The 20,579-nt window shown below is 41.6% G+C and overlaps 1 protein-coding gene across 2 annotated transcripts in view; it reads left to right on the forward strand.

The window, feature by feature from the left end:
- Nucleotides 1-19,642, forward strand: part of abca4b (ATP-binding cassette, sub-family A (ABC1), member 4b) — a 48,671-nt gene extending 29,029 nt beyond the window's left edge. Inside the window, exons 20-50 of one of the 2 annotated variants that reach the window (XM_015956280.3) lie at nt 559-736; nt 930-1,061; nt 1,165-1,304; nt 1,393-1,530; nt 1,785-1,966; nt 2,088-2,193; nt 4,198-4,403; nt 4,550-4,604; nt 4,832-4,891; nt 5,640-5,791; nt 5,871-5,995; nt 6,670-6,768; nt 6,944-7,225; nt 7,438-7,470; nt 7,561-7,666; nt 7,742-7,816; nt 7,909-8,078; nt 8,408-8,585; nt 8,706-8,821; nt 9,037-9,184; nt 11,686-11,809; nt 11,987-12,116; nt 12,245-12,365; nt 13,538-13,600; nt 13,820-13,926; nt 14,247-14,388; nt 14,572-14,706; nt 14,948-15,051; nt 15,186-15,278; nt 15,370-15,619; nt 18,667-19,641. In XM_015956280.3, the coding sequence (XP_015811766.1) occupies nt 559-736; nt 930-1,061; nt 1,165-1,304; nt 1,393-1,530; nt 1,785-1,966; nt 2,088-2,193; nt 4,198-4,403; nt 4,550-4,604; nt 4,832-4,891; nt 5,640-5,791; nt 5,871-5,995; nt 6,670-6,768; nt 6,944-7,225; nt 7,438-7,470; nt 7,561-7,666; nt 7,742-7,816; nt 7,909-8,078; nt 8,408-8,585; nt 8,706-8,821; nt 9,037-9,184; nt 11,686-11,809; nt 11,987-12,116; nt 12,245-12,365; nt 13,538-13,600; nt 13,820-13,926; nt 14,247-14,388; nt 14,572-14,706; nt 14,948-15,051; nt 15,186-15,278; nt 15,370-15,619; nt 18,667-18,783 (4,067 nt within the window). In that variant the 3' untranslated portion in view covers nt 18,784-19,641. Of the gene's footprint in view, nt 1-558; nt 737-929; nt 1,062-1,164; nt 1,305-1,392; nt 1,531-1,784; nt 1,967-2,087; nt 2,194-4,197; nt 4,404-4,549; nt 4,605-4,831; nt 4,892-5,639; nt 5,792-5,870; nt 5,996-6,669; nt 6,769-6,943; nt 7,226-7,437; nt 7,471-7,560; nt 7,667-7,741; nt 7,817-7,908; nt 8,079-8,407; nt 8,586-8,705; nt 8,822-9,036; nt 9,185-11,685; nt 11,810-11,986; nt 12,117-12,244; nt 12,366-13,537; nt 13,601-13,819; nt 13,927-14,246; nt 14,389-14,571; nt 14,707-14,947; nt 15,052-15,185; nt 15,279-15,369; nt 15,620-18,666 lie in introns of both variants that reach the window. The other variant, XM_070541589.1, reaches the window with a different exon arrangement.
- The last annotated feature ends 937 nt before the right edge of the window (nt 19,643-20,579 follow it).

The raw sequence follows: 20,579 nt of genomic DNA on the forward strand, positions 1-20,579 counted from the left end.
CTGGAGGACTGCATTTTTCTCTGTGATGCACAATCCCTAGAGCTTGACAGTTTTTTAATATATTAATGCTTGTTTTGCCATTAAAACAAAATTTTTGCAACAAAATCTGAGTCCTAACACAGACCGGTGTATCTTTTAGTGCTTTATTTTATGTCTTTGCATGCATGAGTCCGGTGCAACACACCTTCTCCCCTGCAGGGCTGATTTTTCAAATCTTTGCCATGTTTGCAAGTTGGCTGTGTGTGTGTGTGTGTGTGTGTGTGTGTGTGTGTGTGTGTGTGTGTGTGTGTGTGTGTGTGTGTGTGTGTGTTGCATGGGAACATTGCACCAAAACCTTTTGTAAAAACAGGTAAAGCTTCAATGCTCTCCTGAGAGATTAATGCTGTAGTTTCAATCAGCAGCAATCAAGACATCAAACTGGAGCTGCCATCAAGGTCGAACCAAAACGGCAGTTTCTCAAAAGAAATGAGATTTTAAGTGTTTGGAACATGTGATTTATTACAGAAGAATCTGCTAAAATAAATGTGGAGATAATTGGGCATAACTTGTCATTGCCAGGTCAGTTATTCTTCGAGTCAGACCCGATGGATCTGGTTTTGGGGGTGCAGATTCAGGATCTAGTGAAGGTGTACGATGGATGCTCTCGTCCAGCTGTCAACTGCCTTAACATCAATTTCTACGAGGGACAGATCACATCCTTCTTAGGGCATAACGGTGCAGGGAAGACCACCACACTGTGAGTAGATCTACAATATGATAGATCTGGGATTATTTACGTTATTAAGGATTTGTCATTGCTGGTGCAATGTTTGCATCTTCTTGCGTTTTAGGACCTCGCTGCCACCACAAAGTGACAAAGTTATACTGAAAATCAACATTTTCTTCATTTCAGGTGCAGACTGACTCAGGTGTGATTCTCGTTTTTTCAGGTCTATTCTGACGGGTCTTTATCCTCCCACTTCTGGCACCGCCTACATCAACAGGAGAGACATTAAAACAGACATAGACATCATCCGCACTTCTATGGGGATGTGTCCTCAGTACAACATTCTCTTCAACCAGTAAGAATAATAAAAAAAATACCAAATTCTGTTGAATAAACGTACATTTCTGCTTGTTTTCTTCCCTAACTTCTCCATTTTCCTCACCATCATGGTGCATCAGCCTCACCGTGGAGGAACACATCCTGTTCTACTCGCTGCTGAAGGGTCGGAGCCGAGAGGTGGCGGAGATGGAGGTGGAGAACATGCTGTTAGACCTCGGACTGCCTCACAAGAGGAACGATGAGGCTCAGAGCCTCTCAGGTCAGTTACTTGTTTCCGTCAGTGAAAGAGGATGTTCAAGGTAATTTAACTGGGTCCCTCTTAAACACGCTTCTCACGCCCATCACAGGTGGCATGCAGAGGAAACTGTCGGTTGCCATGGCGTTTGTTGGAGGGTCAAAGGTCGTGATTCTGGACGAGCCAACCTCAGGAGTGGATCCTTATTCCAGAAGATCCATTTGGGACCTCCTGCTGAAATACAGAACTGGTAAAAATATCTCCACAGGAAGTAAACTGCCTCGTTACACAGCAACGTCTGAGGAGTGAAACTAAATATTTAGCAGCTCTTCTGGGATCTGGAATTAAATTGTCAAGAGATCAAATAGAAAAATTAAATGAGAAGAAAGTTGTAGAAATGAATGACACCTGCCCTTTTTAATGGTTTGTTTTAACCACTTTATTCACTTTAATGAGAGCATTGTTCTCCCAAACAAACACATGAACCATTTGCTCCTTACGCAGGTCGCACAGTCATCTTGTCCACGCATCACATGGACGAGGCCGACCTGCTGAGCGACCGCATCGCCATCATCTCCAAAGGACAGCTGTACTGCTGCGGGTCGCCGCTCTTCCTCAAAAACTGCTTCGGTGTCGGGTTCTACCTGACGCTGGTGCGCCGCATCAAGGACACGAGGAGGAGAGAGGTGAGCAGGGTCTATCGACTGATTTGACTCTGATCATGGATGCCCGTTCTTAATAAAGAGGTGCAGCCTCTGTTAGAGTGTTTTTATGAATGACTTTGTAAATAATTTCTCTCTGTGTCAGAATGAGTGCGACTGTGCCTCAGACTGCTCCTGTTCCTGCTCCATCTGCACCAGATACAAAGATCAGTCCCAGAATCAGCTTCACCAGCTGGACAGAGTTCTAGACGGTAACTTTTCTTTAAAGGTTTTACATCATGCTCGTTTACCCCTTTTAGAGCACAGACAGGCTCAGATATACTAGAAAACTACCGTTGACATTGTGAAGATGTAATTTGTTCTCAAATACAAGTTATTTTCTTGAGACATTTTACCAACTTTAAAATAGGATGCTTGGATTCAATGAAATCCCACCCAATTCATGATGTAGATCTAGATCTCACAGCTGGAGAGTGGGCGTGAGTGTTTACAGGACTGGGGAGGAGCGTGCAGGTTAGGTACTTCCTCAGTGTGGAGGGGCGGGGCAGGATGATGCAATCATGCCCCATCCAGGCGTTTGCAGCAGCTTAAAGAAGCGTGAAGCCAAGAAAACACTTTGGGGTTATTTTACATTAGGAAACTATATGATATGTGTAAAAAAAAGTATATTTTGTATGTTGCTTTAACTGAACGTCCCAAAGCAACTGTTCCTGCAAAACGCATGTTTAGCATTGTGGTAAAATTTTTTATTTGTATTAATTTGTAATTTATTTTGGTAAAAGTGGACATTTAAGTGCAAGGCAGCCATCAGGGGAGTTATGCTTATGTTGAAAACAGAACTGTTGCTCAGTAAAGCTTATTTTTTATTAAAGCTTACAGGAAAATATTTTCTTAAATGATTTGGAGAAAAAGCAACAAATGACAAATGTTTTAGTTTTTTTCTCTCTGAATTAAAAAATGTAATATCAGTTATTAGCATTTTGATAATTTAAATAAAAAACATTAATAACTTATGTAGTAAATACTGAGAACCCGTTTTTCTGGAGATAAAAAAAATGAGTTCAAGTTTATTCTTTAAAAGTAAAGATATGTGGCGTCAGAGAAACTGAGACATAGAAAATAATTACTGAAGATTTTTGAACACTGGATATCAGTGTTCAAAACAAACAAACAAACAAAACTTAACAAAACAAAAAACAAATGAAAAGGAAATCAGAACTTGAGTTTATCCCATTCAGCACTGATGTAGAAGTGGAAACAACAAACCTCTGAGATCTGGTCTCTTGGTGAAAACCAAAAAAAAAAAAAAAGAGTTGTATCCAGCTATCCATTTTTGGCCACTTATACGGAGTAGGGTCGTGGGTGTAACAGCCTAAGCAGGGAGGCTCAGACTTCCGTCTCCCCAGCCACTTGGGCCAGCTCTTGCGGGGGAATACCAAGACGTTCCCTGGCCAGCTGAGAGACATAGTCCCTCCAGCGTGTCCTGGGTCTTCCTTTAGGTCTTCTCCCAGTTGGACGTGCCCAGAAAACCTCACCAGAGAAGTGTCCAGGAGGCATCCTGACCAGATGCCTGAGCCACCTCAACTGGCTCCTCTCGATGTGGAATAGCAGCAGGTCTACTCTGAGCCCCTCCCAGGTGACCGAGCTTCTTACCCTATCCTTAAGGGATAGGGACAGCCACCCTGCAGAGAAAACTCATTTTGGCTGCTTGTATCTGCGACCTCATTCTTTTGATCGCTACCTAAAACTCGTGACCACCGAGGCTTGGAGCGTATCGACCGGTTAATCAAGAGCTTCGCCTTTTCGCATCGGCTCTCCCTTAAAGACAAAAATTCCAGTTTTACCACATAATTAGTTGCCAAGGTGAATACTTCAGACTCTAACTCAGGCCCCTGCAGATATTTTCTTTGGTTTTCAAGCTTCAGCCTTTTCCACACAGCACATTTCTATTCTGCGACAAACAATTAAAACACCAGGATGAATTTTTCCAGACAAACTCAACGCAGACTAAACTAACTGTGTTGCGTTCCTTTTATCACCAATGAATCAGAGCTGTGAAACAAACTAAAACAGAAGCAGCTGATGTTGACCAATGAGCTTGCTCGGCCTGGTCTGCTTGAGGTCACATCCACGCATCACCACAAAATTAACATTTGCAATTCAGCACATGAATAATACTGTTTCATTACTCCTTTTAATGTTCTTATGTCAGGAAAACATTGCACCTAAATGCATAACTCCATTTACGCCCCCAGGGGATGTAGAGAACATCACCAGTCTGATCCATCACCACGTCCCTGAGGCAAAGCTGATCGAGACAATCGGACAGGAGTTGACCTATTTGCTCCCGAATAAGGGTTTCAAACATCGAGCTTATGCGAGTCTGTTTAGGGAGCTGGAGGAGACGCTCGCCGATATGGGCCTGAGCAGCTTCGGCATCTCAGATACGTCGTTGGAGGAGGTAGGAGCATCATCGATGGAGAATGGATAAGAAAACAGACTGCTAGTTTCTTTAGACTTTTTCCTCAGTCGTTTGCAGAATTATGTCTGAGCAGCCGATGCACGAAAGGTTTTTAAAGTTTTAGGAAGATGTTTTCCTCTTTCCAGATCTTCTTAAAGGTCACAGCAGATGGAGAAGCAGCAAATAATTCCACCACCGCTGGTAAATGCCACCTCTGATATTCTACTTGGCCTTTTCCTGGAATCAAATTCTGGACCAATTCCTCTCCCTTTCTATCGTGTTAATCCTCCCGCCTCTCACCTGTATTCGCTGCGCCGTCACCATCACGGTGCATGGCGTAGGTGAAATACACACCGAGGCTACGCAGCTGCTCTAGACTGTGCTGTGTTTGTAACCCTGTAGTTTGTGTGTTTTCTCACCTCCTCTAGAGCAGTGGATGTTACAGGAGAGGAAAAATGGCAGCAGAGTTGGTGTAGGAGGAGATGAAGGTCAGAGAATGAACTGGACGGATAAACAAAATGGTCTGATCAATTTAGTATTTTCTGCCTTCTTACTGTGTGGTTTATCTGACAAACGATGTATGAAACATACATTCAAACCTCATTTACACCCAGTTCTGTTGTGGAGGGTTCAGTTTGTCCGTTAAACATGAACGAAGCAGCTTTTCTTTTTCTGCTGCTTGCACGCTCTTGTACTTGTGTGTGAAGACACATAATCCTCACACACGTACTCAAATGCAACTTTTGGGGTTTTGCCTTAAAGACAAACTTTGCAACTTTTTTAATATTTTTAAATCATTTTCTTGAGCCAGTATGTGCTAAAATGACCCTTTACATGTTTATTGAAATGTCACTCAGACCCCCACCGCCCCCTGTAGCCAGAATACGGTATTTGCAACTTCAGAGTGCTGATAAAAATAAGATAAAAATTCAACTGACATACCTGGGGCTGTAGTCTGCTTCCAGCACGCTTCCTGCACGTCTTAGATCATGAACACAGCTTATTTGTTGATTAATCACACTTGTAGACACTAATGAAGGCTGAGGAGACATTTCAGCTTTCAGCTTAAGGCGTTAAAAAGACGAATGAACAGCGAGGAGATAAGTTTTGCTTTTGATTCTACTAGACGGACACTAGGGGGTGCTAAAAGCAAGCCAAAACTGCCTAGTCTTCCTTTAAAGTGTGAAATTCCAGCTAATCTGTGGTGCTTTAATGATGTTTTCCTGTGTTCGGTAGAACAAAACGGTCTAAACCACACATCCGACAGCAGTGCAGGAAAAGCCTCCAGACAGGTGAAAGGTACAATGCTGACCCTGAAGCAGTTCCACGCTTTGCTGGTGAAACGATTGCACCACGCCTCGAGAAGCCAGAAGGACTTCCTGGCACAGGTGCTGGATGGTGACAGAGAGAAGATATTTTAATTTATTTTTCCTATATTTCTTGAACATTGTGATTATGTGGTTTCAGATTGTCCTTCCTGCAAGTTTTGTCTTCATATCTCTGATCTTCACCCTGATTGTCCCTCCCTTTGGCGAATATCCCAGTCTGACTCTGACCCCCTGGATGTACGGACAACAGTTCATCTTCTTCAGGTCAGACTGACACGAACACAGATTTTAATGTCAACTATTTAAAGAAATAGGTCAAATATTTGCAAGTGTACTTCTGTGGAGATGTTATGAATTATTATCATCTTATGATTGGTGTCAGAACAACCTAAGTTTGGAAAGATAAAGATTCAGTATGAGCTAAGTCTAAAAGAGTTTCTGCTGTTAGTTTCAGCTAATACAAATGTATGTGGTTATTTGCTGGAAAAACAGGCTATAATTTCATAAATATTTAATTAGAACAACAACAAAATATCAAATGCACGGCAATGTCATGAATAAAAACAAGAATTTGCATGAACCAGCTATGAAATGTCTAAGACTGAACATGTGTTAATCCAGTTTGCAGCTGGCCTCATTACACCACACAAACCAATACAATATAAGCTAACACCAATACACACCAGCACCGCTCCTACCTCTACAGTGCAAACCGGGGCTGTGCTGATGTTTTGGAGGGCCACAAAGAAGGTCCCTGCGGGCCGGACCTGGCCCGCGGGCCACCTGTTGAGCACCGCTAGTATAAACCAAATGTTCCCACAGAAAGGGATTTCAAGTGCTCTAAACTTTATCACTCTAAGTTCACAAAGACGTTATACTAATCACACGTGAGGTGTTTAAATTTTCATTCTATTGTTAATTATTTTTACTACCTTTAGCAATGAGCGTCCACTTGATCCCAGAATGAAACATTTTGCCGACCGGCTGTTGAACTTTCCGGGTCTGGGAACACGGTGCATGCAAGGAGAACCGCTAGGGTGAGTATTGGGATGAGACATGAGCTAAAACTACTCTACAGGTCCAGGTGTGTCCATAAAAACTTTAATATGTAATGGATACATAGGTTTACATGAATTATGTTCAATAAGAAATGTTTATTTTGTTTATCTACTGTACATCCTAAATGATTTCTGCTTTCTCCTTAACCTCCAGGATGTCCTGCAACACCAGCGTCTCTGAGTGGGAGCAGCCTGAAGTGCCCTCAGTGGTCCTGGACACTTTCCAGAGTCCTGAATGGAACGAGAGAAACCCATCACCTTCCTGCCAGTGCAGCACCAGTGAGAAGCTCACCATGATGCCCATCTGTCCCGCCGGCGCCGGGGGCCTACCCCCTCGGCAGCGGGTGGAGGCAACAGGGGACATCATGCTGGATCTGACAGACCGGAACATCTCTGACTATCTGGTCAAAACCTACGCCAGTCTCATCAGAACCAGGTGGGCTCGGATTCAGGGTTCAAAGATTCATCACCCTTTTGGGGGAGCCAAGCTCCCCCTAGCTCCCCGGTATTTCTAATCCTGCTTGGAAATGGTTTACATTAAATTTCTAAGATTAGGATATTGACAGGAGAAGCACTAAAAAACTAAATAAAATAGATAATAACTTCATGTGTTAATGATATTTGCTCTTAATTACTCTTCTTTTGCAGTCTGAAGAGTAAATACTGGGTGAATGAACAAAGGTAATCATTTTATTCCTGCTACTCTCAGTCTGCAACTGGAACCATTAGTTTTGGACAATCTTGCAGAAAATCTAACTTTTTCCCCATCAGATACGGCGGTCTCTCCGTAGGTGGACAGCTTCCCATCCTGGACGTGAACCCTAAAGACATCCAGAACGTTTTCCACCAACTGGGGCAAATGCTCAACATAACTGGGGTAAATGCTGAAGGAGCTCACTACGGACTCTCCGGTGGATCCTGTCAGTTCCTACTAAATCCCCTCTGTTCATAGGGTCACTACTGCAGACTCACACTGAGGGAGTTTGGTACCTTCTTACACTACATGGAGAGTGAGTTTAATGTTAAGGTGAGATTTCAAGGGTCACATCTGACGAGGGTCTTTTTGCAACCCATGAATCAGCTTTCAGAGGCATTTATTGTAACTCTGCTCTCCACCAGGTGTGGTACAATAACAAAGGCTGGCACGCCATGGTGTCATTCATGAATGTGGCTAACAATGCCATACTGAGAGCCTCCCTTCCTCGGTTTGTCAAACCCGAGGAGTTTGGCATCACCGCCATCAACCACCCTCTGAATCTGACCAAGGAGCAGCTCTCTGAAGTCACTGTGTGAGTAACGGTGCAACTGTTCATTTTTTTGTAGGATTAGAGGGTTTAGATTGTTTATCGCTGATGTAGAAATGAACAAATCAACTAAAAAATGTTTAGTTTTGCTGCAGTTTAACACTTTTATTAAGCACTTTAGAACAATTTGATGCTAACAGATAGCATTCTACAAGCGCAAACTTGAACGATTTGGTGTAGTTTATGTTTCAGGTCTTTTCCTTTTTTGTTGAATTTCAACTGGATTTAAATAAAGTTGGATTGAAAAACCAAGCTGCATTTTTAGTTTTTTAAAATAAAATGATCCAAAGCAGAGTTTATGTGTCTTTCTGCAGACTGGCCACATCTGTGGATGCTGTGGTCGCCATCTGTGTTATTTTCGCCATGTCCTTCATCCCGGCCAGCTTCGTCCTCTACCTCATTCAGGAGCGGGTGACCAAAGCCAAACACCTGCAGTTTGTCAGCGGGGTCAGTCCGCTGGTTTACTGGGTGGCCAACTTCTTCTGGGACATGGTGAGTCACCATTTGGAATGCACTTTTTTAACTGAACTTGACTCATTCAAGATGTTTAATTATATGTTGGAAGGGGAGCTTAAGCTAGAAAACGCCTTTATGAATTCATTTCCTCCACAGATCAACTACTCTCTCAGCACCGCCATGGTGGTCGGCATTTTTATGGCTTTTGATAAAAAATGTTACACATCCCAAACAAACCTGCCAGCTTTAATCGCTCTGCTGCTTCTTTACGGGTGAGCTGCTGCTTTTAGAAACTCGATTTAGTTTCTGACAGAAAAAATAAAAAATTCAAAAGCTTAAGAGATTAGGTACAAATTGTACCTTGATGTTTCTGTTTTAATTTTTACAAGCAAAGAATATAAAGAGCAGAAGATCCATTGATGCCATACAATACCTAAACAGGGATTTAGATAGGAATTCTGGAAGTTTTTATCCTTTCCCCCTACAGGTGGTCGGTGACACCCATGATGTACCCGATGTCCTACTTGTTCAGTGTTCCGAGCACAGCGTACGTGTCCCTGTCCTGCATCAACCTCTTCATCGGCATCAACAGCAGCGCCATCACTTTCATCCTGGAGCTATTTGAAAACAATCGAGTAAGTTTATAAAAGAAACTGTTACATTCTTGCATCAAATAGAGCTCAAATGGACGTGAGACAAAGAAAATCTGAAACCAAAAGTGCTGAATGTTCCTAAATCTCTTGAATGACGGTGAAAGAACAACCTTTACATTGCATTGTCACGGTTCGATACTGCTTTTCTCTACACTTTAAACATGTGTTGGTGAAAGTCAGAAATAACACCTCAACCAAATATTTAAGTGGGTGAATAAAAAGAAAAGATAAGGACACAATTAAAAGTGAAGAGCAAAAATGTAAAACTTAACCTGAAAAGCACCCCAGACATCAAAAATTAAATTTATTTAGCAGAAAATTATGTTTTCTTTGCAAGTAATTCACTTTGGTGTCATATTTTGCCTTTTGAGAAGGAACCTTTCATATTTCACATGTAAAATGAATGATTTTGTCCCTATTCGTCCCAATTTTGTGCATGCATCTGCTTTATCTTATCAACCCCCTGTGAATTGCAGCAAATGGCTGCTCATGTTGGAGGCTTCTTCCTGTTAAAGGAGAGTTTTCCTCTCCATTGTCGCTACATGCTCACTTATTAAGAGGATTGCTGTAAAGACAATGACAACAAATGTGTTGCCAGTGCGTCACACGGCAACATGACACACAGGACACAAATCAACACACACACACTTAAGGACAATTTAGAGAGACTGATCAACCTGACAGTCATATGTTTGGACTGTGGGAGGAAGCCGGAATACCTAGAGAGAACACATGCATGCCATGGAGGGCACGCAAACTCCATGCAGAGACCCCAGGCCAGGATGCAAACCCAGGACCTTCTTGCTGCAAGGCAACAGTGCGCAGCCCGATTAGATCATCCAAAGAGTTAAAATGTCAAATAATGCACATTGGATGGTTTTTGGCAAAAATGGCCAGTTTCAGGGTCAAATCTGGGTTTTCTATGAGGGGATTTTAATCTAGAGAGTAGAAATAATAGTTACATGAATTAAAGCTAGTGGACCAGGGTCCTGAAGCAGCAAAGCAGCCCCGACCATCACACGACCTCCACCCTGTGTGACTGTTGGTTTGATGCTTTTCTTGTCAATCTACAGAATATTTTCCAAAAAGTCTATGATTTTCTTAATGTTTTTGATAAATATGCATTTAAAAATTAAATAATAAAGAGGTAAAAAACAACTATAAATTGGTTTAAATGCTAGTCGTTGTCTTCTGGAAGGACCAGAGTGCAGATGTGTGTCGTAACATGCAATAAACAGCATAACGTCAAAATTTACAAAATATGGATTAAATAAATTTGTCATGATTTGGGGGTTGTAGCCAGACCCAAAATGCAGGTAATCCAGGAGACAGCCCGGTAGGTTAAAACCAAAAGCTTTATTATAAGGTTGTGGAGGATGAGGATGAGGATGAGGATGAGGATGAGGATGAGGATGAGGATCAGGATCAGGATCGAATGCAGATGATACACTTACCGGGTTTAAATACTGCTGAGGAGGTGAGTGAAGACAGGGAACAGGTGTGATGATTACTGATACAATGATCCACAGGTGTGACTGGTTAACAAGGAAACACAAAGACAAGAGAACAGAACTAAGAGAAATGAAGTCAAAACTAAAACACAAGAAGGCTGTACAACACCAGATAAGATAAGAGACTATAAAATGTTGAAAGGATACACGAGGAGCAGAACTGAACTAGACTGAACACACTGGAAGGGACAGAGAGGACAAGGACACCTGGGGGGAGAAATATGGAATAAACTGGGGAGAACACAGGACATGACAAAAGTTACATTATGAGTAGAGAATTAGGACTAGATGAGTAGAGTAGAGTATTGTGTCTTTAAGCTAAGCAAGATGAATGGAATACAGTGATATTCTTCTTCCCACTGTGACAGAGTCAACACCATCTGTGCGGAGTTGGACTTGTTGCACCATAATTCAGAAGTTAAACACAAACAGCTAGAAAACAAAACCATAAATGCTACAAAAATGGACAGAGTATGTAGGACAAAGAGAAAAAATAGCTACCACATTTTCCTGTCAAGAACAACAAACATGAAACAGGAGCTGGAGAAAAGGACACAGATGCCGTTTTCATTGTGACCTGTTAAGTGGAAAAATGGAGATGTTCTGAACCAGATGGTTCTCTCCACTGAACATCTGTGCTCCATTTCTTCCACAGCGGATGAGTCATGAGTGAAGCTCAGAAGGTGGATTAGGCCATATTTTCTTGTTCTAATATGATCTCAGAACCTTAATGAGTTAGATTTTTCTAACCAAGCGTCGTTAAATAAAAATGCTAAATTAAAAAAAGTTATTTTTACTAAATTCACTCATTCAGGGCATCATCCAGCAGATATATCTCAGATCAAGTGTGTTTTTTATTATTATTATTATGCATTAGATGGTGTTTTTAACTAAATTTTGATACAACCTGTCTTTTTTTCCCACAAAGAGCACCAGTTTATTTAAAATAAATGGACTTTTTTGCATCGCTAGTCTTTGCTGATGTTCAACGAGTGGCTGAAGAAATGCCTGCTTGTGTTCCCTCACTTCTGCCTGGGGCGAGGACTCATAGACATGGCCATGAATCAGGCCGTTACCGATGTTTACGCCAGGTTTGGTAAGTAAAGTCAACATAAAACATGCTGCAGTGAAAAATGGCTCAAGAAACTAACACAGTCATCTCAGGTGTTTTAACATCAAATGACTCAGATCAGTAAATAATGCTGTTGCAGTCTGAATATCTTTATTTCTGCAGCATTTTGTGCTAAATAAAGGCTCGTTTCTGTTTTTTCAGGTGAGGAATACACAGTGGATCCTTTCCGGTGGGACTTTGTGGGTAAAAACATAGTTTTTATGGCGGTGGAAGGCTTTGTCTACTTTATTCTCAATCTTCTGATTCAGTATCGATTCTTCCTGGATCACTGGTAAGTGTTAACACACACCAGCAAAAATATAAAAAGTCTAAAAGGGTCAGAAAGCTGCAGCTTTATATGTTGTTTCTTTTTTCTTCTTGGAGCACCTTTATAGATGTTTATACGTTTTAATTGGTCAGGTTGTCAGACTTCAGGCAAACACCGGTGGTGGATGAGGATGAGGATGTAGCGGCAGAGAGGCGGAGGATTTATGAAGGAGGCAGCAAGATGGACATCCTGCAAATCAGAGATCTCTCAAAGGTAAAGGTCACTCACTCAACCACGACTTCAGACATTTCATTATAAAGCTGAAGCTTTATCAGTGCATCCAATAATTACCATGAAGCCTAGTCCTCACCAGCAGCACAATGTTATAATATAAAAACAAGAAATTCATCCTAAAATAGTCGAAACACAAATAGAACCAATTACGTATTCCTCTTTTACTGTTCAATTCAAAATATATTTTTAGGAATGAGACTTGATTAAAAAATAATCTAATGAATTAGACTGAGGCTTTCTAAATTAATTAATCTTGATTAATCGTATTTTAATCATTCATTTTAAGCTCCAAAAATCCCACAGTGTAATCCTGGCATTATGGACACATTGTTTAGACTTTTATTTTGACAGATGTCCAGCAGAGGAAATTACGTATTTTGATGCCCATTCTGACTGGCTGATAAAATACTACAGTAACCCCCACTTTTCGTAGCCCGAACCGAAACCCTTCACAGCTTGCCCGACCCTGCTCCCTACTTCAGCGTCGGCCATCATAGACTTCGGTCAGAGTAATGCTAATTGCAGAACAACATTATCCCAAGCTACAGCTAATGCTATCCCGAGCTACTGCTAATGTGTATGTTGGACGAGAGGAAAACAAAATGTTGGGCCACTCATGATCCAGGATGTATTGGGAGATAGATCAATAGCTTGTGGTCCGCTTCATTGTTTGTCCGCAGCTCATTAATATTCATGTCCTGGATGAGTGGGCGGGTCAAACCAGTCTTTCCACTGTAGTGCTTCATAGTGGGGTAGTGTTTGGTCATTTATCAGGGCCCCATTTTAAGCCCAACAAAGTGTCGTATGCCACACAGAGGCTCAAAGAACTATATTCAAATGTAAAAAATCTCTTTCTAGGACACCTTTAAAATGTCAACATAGACCAAAAAAAAAAAGATAACTGAGATTTATGAAAAATAGACAACATTACAAGTATAACTGTTCTTTATGATTAGGTTTGAAAGAAACGGAGAACATCTACCCTTTTGCATAAGGAAAGTTAATCTTTAGTCTTTTTTGCATTAAAAACTGATAAAACCCTAATTATGCTAAAAGTGCACAGGCAGATGTATTTCTACACCACTATATTTATGTCGTCGTTTCTATAGTGCTTTTCCAATAAAGGGAGTTGTTGTCATTTCTCTGCACAGATGTATGCAGGCAGAAAGAGGGCAGCTGTGGACCGGATTTGTGTGGGAGTCCCTGCAGGAGAGGTGAGGTCACCGAGTTCATTTTTACTGAAATCTCTACAATTTACCACAAGTTACCCCCCCCCCCCCCCCTTGAATAAACCTGCATACATACTTGGTTTTTAGTAGGAAATTGGTCTTGCCAAGTAGAGTGAAATATTAGGTTTCTATTTTTATTAGTGCATTATTCCCTTATTTGAGGGGTTTTCTGTCCATGTATTGATTGTTTTTGTTCTTTGTCAGTGTTTTGGTCTCCTGGGAGTAAACGGGGCTGGAAAGACGACAACCTTTAAAATGCTGACGGGTGACACCGATGTTAGTAATGGAGAGGCTACTGTGGTTGGTTACAGGTACACACCGCATGGTTAAAGTAGACAAAAGTAAACCTGCTCCTGTCTTTGGCTAGCGCAGCATATTAAAGAAAGTAATGTTTAAAAACCAAGACAACATCCCTATTTTAGGCCTTCACTTTTATCTTTAATCTATTTTATGGGACAGAAATGTCAAAAAATAGATGATACTTTTGTTTTTTAGAGACTATTATTCTTACACTCAGGTCTGAGTAGCATCTTGAAATAACCATCATTCAACGATGTGATGCTATTTTCTCCCAGTATGTCAAATGGATTGCAATGTTACTGTGCTGAGAATCATTTTCTGTCTTCTGCAGCATCCTGTCAGAGATCCTTGACGTGCACCAGAATATGGGCTACTGCCCTCAGTTTGATGCCATTGATGAGCTCCTTACCGGCAGGGAGCACCTCTACCTGTACGCTCGTCTCAGAGGGGTACCTGAGTCAGAGATCTCCAGAGTGAGTTGTTTTCCAGCTGCTTTACATATCGAACTGCCTCAGGATGTTATGCTCTGCTGCACAGATGATAGAGATATCTGTTTTGTTCATGCTGCTTTGCGCACCCTCCTTCCTGTTTGTTTGCTAATTATGTACCAAGTGCATTGAAGTGGCCACTAACTACTGATGTTCTTCTTTCTGCAGGTGGCGGAGTGGGGCATCCAGAAACTGGGTCTGACAGAATATGCAAGCTACTGTGCAGGAACGTACAGTGGAGGCAACAAGCGCAAACTCTCCACAGCTGTTGCAATGATTGGCTGCCCAGCACTGGTGCTGCTGGTGAGTTGGCCAATGACAACAAGCTCCCGGGCCCATTGTTTGATTTTTGGGTTTTATGCAGAGATTTATCAATGAACTCCAGATGGGAAGCCATATGGATTCAGACAGTCCTGGCCTCCAGTGTTTTATCATTTGGCAACAAACTGTGCAGCTCAATTCAAATAGGCATAAATCTGTGATTTTTGCCATATGCTGATAGAGATAAGGACCTGTATGTGTATTTGTAAACGTGTGTTTTCAGGACGAGCCAACAACGGGGATGGACCCGCACTCTCGGCGTTTCCTGTGGAACGCCATCCTGAGTGTCATTCAGGACGGCAGAGCTGTGGTGCTGACGTCTCACAGGTTTAAAATGGTTTATTGCCTTTGTTACCTGGAAATGTTAAAGAAACCATGAGTGTGTTATTTAATTTTATTCATCACAAAAAAATGATAAATGGTGTAAATGAGAAAGTAGCGGTGATTGTTTTCTACCCCAGCATGGAGGAGTGCGAGGCTCTCTGCACTCGACTAGCCATCATGGTCAACGGGACCTTCAAGTGTCTCGGCACCATTCAGCATCTCAAATACAAGTAAGACCTTGGGTTCAGTAGCCCTCTTCGGATATTTGAAGAAAAACAGTGAATCACTTGAAATCGTTTGTTTGCTGCTTTTTCGTTTCAGATTTGGCGACGGTTATGTAGTGACCATGAAAATCAAGGCAGCTAAAGCAGGCTTGTCCCCGGAGCTGGAGCCTGTGGAGAGCTTTATAGAGAGCTCCTTCCCGGGCTGCGTTCAGCGAGAGAAGCACTACAACACCCTGCAGTATGAAATTGCTTCTTCCTCCCTGGCAAGGATATTTCAGCTGGTGGTGTCCAATAAAGACAGGCTGAGCATCGAAGACTACTCCGTTTCCCAGACAACACTGGATCAGGTATGAATGGCAGGAGAAATGCAGCACCACTCTGAGAAACAGATTGTTCACTGTTCATGTCCTGCTAGTAATATTAAATACAACATCAGTCAGCTGATTTAGTATTTATACCATGTGCACAAAACAATAACAGCTTTAACAACACAGTTTTGTCCATTCTATTTAGAGCAGGATTTACTTACAATTACAGACTAAAATGTGTTCTTCCAAGCTGTTCTGGCTCGCTACGGGGAAAGCCGCAGATTTAACATCCAGGAATCAGCAGAGGATGTCTTGACTAGCAGAAGCTAGCGATAGCAACTTCACCACACAGCAGAACTCCTTCAAACTTGTGTTATTTGTGGATTTAAAACATCCATGTTGCAAGTCAGCGGTGGAGCACGAAACTGTGGAACGCACTGCCCCTAACTGTTAGGGACTCTCCATCAGTAGCAGTTTTTAAAATGAGGCTGAAAACCTACTTTTATGAACTGGCTTTTAATTCTGTGGGTTAGCAATTATTAATGTTTTATAATTTTTATAATTCTAATTTTGTAATTCTCATTTGTGGTTTTAATTATGTCTGTAGCGCTATATGTTTTATTATTTTACTCTTTTGTTGTACAGCTCCTTGGTGGCATGCTCATGCCTGTAAGGTGCTTCATAAATAAAGGCTGAGTTGAGTTGAGTTGTTATCCAGTCCGAGGCGAGATGTCCAAATATCAGGAAATAAGAATCCAAAATCTGACATCTAAAGCTCAGCAGTAATGTGGCTCACTTGTAGCTCCCGGAAATGGCACAGCAGAGCCTCATTTATAAAGCTTGCTTATGCATGAAAAATGTGAATTTGCATGAAAACTTTGTGATTTATAAAGAAAAACCTGACAGAAGTATAGGCTCGCAACTTTAAGCAAACTTTGGACTGGCAGAAATACATTTTGGAGCCGGGAAACCTGGAAGCGCAGTCTGTGAGATGGTGACATGTTTAAGACATATTTTAAATGTTTTCATTAAATCTTCCTCTTAGATCTGGAATAATTTAGTTATCCTTGAGCATCTTTCAGATGTTTGGAAAGTATCGGTGATTACTGCCATCTTCCTCTGACTACGCCTTTTTATGTTTTTATATATTTCTTATTTTTTATATCTGCGACGGTCACTCTGCAGCTCCACAGCTCACCACTGCAGCAGCACTGTTCTCCATTGCCTCTATTTCCATCTCGGTTTTCATGGCTACTCAGGAAATGCTGCCTACCAACAGGCTTATGTGAATGGATAATATTCCTAACATATCTTCTGTACATTCATTCTGTGTACCTTTCCAACCTGCATTTGTTGGTTCATTAAAATAACCAAGAAATGCATATTCATAATTTAGTTTTCATTGTCAGTTTATGGTAGAAAGTAGGTGCGTATGGTATGGGTATGGTAGGAGAACCTGAGCACATTTCTTGGACAGTTGTGAAAATGTCTGTAGCTGTGCTTAAGCAGGGGTGTGAAAATTAATTTGCGGTAAAACATAATTTTATTTTTTGCTGAACTTAGTTGTGGTAAGGATTCTATGCAAAGGTGTGAAAAAAATGCTAAATTTTGTTCAATCCCTTGTTTAGATTACTAAATTTCCATGTAATTTTAAAGTTTTAGGTCTATATAAACATATTCTAACAATTTAAGTAACTTTCTATCAACACTAGTACAAATTTTTCATATTGCAGTTTTGTTAAAGGAGCCATTTGATGAAAACTCAACCTTTTGCAGCTTTTTACCACGTGATATTGTGGCTGCATTCATACATTTTCATAACCTGGCAAGCAACGCTCTATTGACGGCTCTCGGTCGTGGGGTGGGTTCTACCGTTGTCTTTCAAACAATCTCCACATGCTGGTGGACAATCAACAATGTGACATACTCACCGCAACAGATGTCAGTAAACGAGGTGGTCTGCTGTTGAAGGCAAAAATAAATCCTTTTTATAAATAAAGGACTTCAACACATCTATCTGCTCCTGAATCTAATAAAGCCCAAGTCCAAAATTGATGTAAAAGCAGTTTCAAATGAGCTGTCGCCATCTTGTTCCACTCAGTTGCATCATCCTGCCCACCAGACGAATAGAGGGCCCTGATTAGCCCACAAAGCGGATAGAGCGCCGTGATTGGCCCACCATTGTGGATCAGTCACATCTCTCTATGGGTTTGAAACCCCTATAAAGAGCTGTAATTGGCCAGCCAGGATGCTGCTAGGGGCTGCAGAGCTTCCAGTGGAGTGTTCCTTGACCAAACTTAGCAAGACAAGAATTTGGTCTAGTTCACTAGTCTAGCATTTTTCTGTCTCGGCTGCAAATTTTGAGTTTTTATTTTGAAAATCCTGCAAACACAAGGATGAAAACTAAATGTGTCACCAGGCCCTGCTCCTCTACCTGAAGCTAGTATCTGATCTGAAACCTGCCTCCCCTGGAAGTAGGTCACCAACGCCCACTTTCTCTGAATTGCAGGCATAGAGCGGCTGATTTCATGCTGCAATTGAGAATGTGACCTTCATGTCACAGATTCCACCTAGACCAGCGTGGGTATTCTGACAAATTACTTCTACACTGGGGATAAAACACTTCCTTAAAAACCATGATGCACCAAAGATGCACGTAATGGCCAGCAGAGGACATGTGTGCTGGGCGACATTTGTTTAGTAACAGACTTGGTGGTCCATTAGTTACAGTGCCAGGCTGGTTGCATTAACCACTGGACTGCAAAGGCCAATTCAACAGCAGCCTTGCCTAAAACACTGTGTTAGGTGTGTTTTGTCAGAGCGGGCATGGGCGGAGCTTGACTGAAACTAATGGTTTCGTTTCCAGGTATAAATTCAGGCTGATGAAATTAATTTGTATTCAAGATAAATGACATATCAATAGTGCCATTGGTAATATTTTATCATATATTGTGCCTACCTTTGCTGTCAAAGACTTAACTATGGAGTGTAGCTTGTTGTCCATTTAAATGCTTAAAGCTTTGTGAGATTGACATGTAAATCTAGTTTATATCATTCACTAGAAAACTTATTTTATTGTTGTTCAGGTTTTTGTCAACTTTGCCAAGCAGCAGACCGGGGAGGACGAGGGCGTCACGCTTCACAGAAGAAAACCACGAGGAAGAAAAGACATCAAGATCTCACCAGTGAAAAGGAAAACGTAAAATCACATGCAAAGTAAAAAAAAAAAAAGGTGATGAGTTACTCAGCAGAGCGCCAACATCTTAATTTTCATGATAAAAACTATTCAGACGATGAAGCTCATTACCTGCCAGGTTTGATGAGGCCGCTGGCTGCAGCTGAGGACTCATTTGATCAAACACAAAGCATGGAATGATGGAATAATATGTCCTACTCTGAACAGTTGAGACTTATGCTAAGACTTTAGACTGATGAGCTGTATAAATATGTACATATTGTATGAGTAATGAATATTTAAGCACCCTAGAGACTATTTTACTCTTGTCTAAATTAATACATGATTTTATTTTACATACATCTAGTCAAACTGAATGCAAAAACATTTTTACTATGGCTTGTGTTCTTTGCCGTCATTGGTGCATATTAAAGTATTTATCTGCTTTGTTTCATACATCGCTTGACACGTTTCTCGTGAACACAAGAGTTCTCATCCCGAGGAGTCAAACTTGCTGCAGATGAAAAGGGAATTCTGTTTTGTGTCAGTCATTTGTCTAATTTTCTCTGCAGGTCCTGTCACAATAATTCACTCATCATTCATGACGTATATGTGAAGTAGTGTGTTTTTTCCAGTTGTCCCTTCTCAAAGCTGTTCAGTGGCTGAGCAGAGAAGAGTCAGGAGGCATTCCCTTATGCCAAGAGGCTGCATACCAATAAAGCGGCTGAGAGAGACAGCTTTGCAATGAGGCGACTGCATCTTCTCAGAGTAGCTCGTCACAGCCCGAACTTATCTGACAAACAGTCAATTACTCGTGGCTGCCCGAGGCCACCCACAAGCCTGACTCACTGTCCAACTCTAAAAAATGGAAGGATGATGATCCTGAAATATTCAAGGCTGCTAATGAATTCTCGGTGGGGTGGGGTGGGGGTGTGGGCGGTGTCTTACGCCGCTTGTCTGCCCATACGGGCATTTGAATGAAGCTGATGAGCATGAATAGCTCCACTGTGGGGGAGCAAGAGTCATTCAGCAGGGAGTTGTGAAATGTGTTTGTACAGTGCCATCCACGCTGGAATAAAGGTTAGCGTAAAATAGCTCTTTGTTAGGATCAGTAGTTTTCCTGGGCAAAAGCTAAAATTAACCATCCTTTCCACCAAAAGTGTGAGCCTCGTGTAATGTAAAAGGCATTTCACCCACGAGCTCCCTTCTAACCATTTCAGATGTGAAATGGGAGCAAAAAAAGAAGAAGAAAATATCATTTCTATAGCGCCTCTCAAGATAAAAATCACGAGGCGCTTCACAAAAACAAAAAATATAAAAATTGTAAAAATAGAAAAAAAAAGCATTTTGAAAATGTTTAAAAATATATTCAAAATGAGCAAGAATAAGCAATTGCGATTTAAAAGAAAACATGTTAAGAAAGACAGAGAGTGAATAGGAAAGAGGAAAATCAGTGGATCCTGAGGAAGGTGGAATAGGTGGGGAGAGCCGAATAAAGAGAGAGTGGTGAAGAAGGTCATCCAAAAGCCAGCTTGAACAAGTGAGTCTTCAGCTGCTTTTTGAAGGAGACCACTGAGTCCACTGATCTCAGGCTCAGGGGGAGAGAGTTCCAGAGTCTGGGGGCCACAGCAGCAAATGATCTGTCACCTTTGGTCTTTAGCCTGGTGCTGCACAACCAGTAGGCTTTGATCACTGGACCTCAGGGACCTGCTGGGGGTGTAGGAACTAAGAAGATCACCAATGTAAGAAGGTGCTTGTCCATGTAAGGCCCTATAGACCAGAACCAGGATCTTGAAATGAACCCTGAAGTTGACTGGCAGCCAG

The sequence above is a fragment of the Nothobranchius furzeri genome, chromosome 11 (assembly GCF_043380555.1).
Source record: "Nothobranchius furzeri strain GRZ-AD chromosome 11, NfurGRZ-RIMD1, whole genome shotgun sequence".
Lineage (NCBI taxonomy): Eukaryota > Metazoa > Chordata > Actinopteri > Cyprinodontiformes > Nothobranchiidae > Nothobranchius > Nothobranchius furzeri.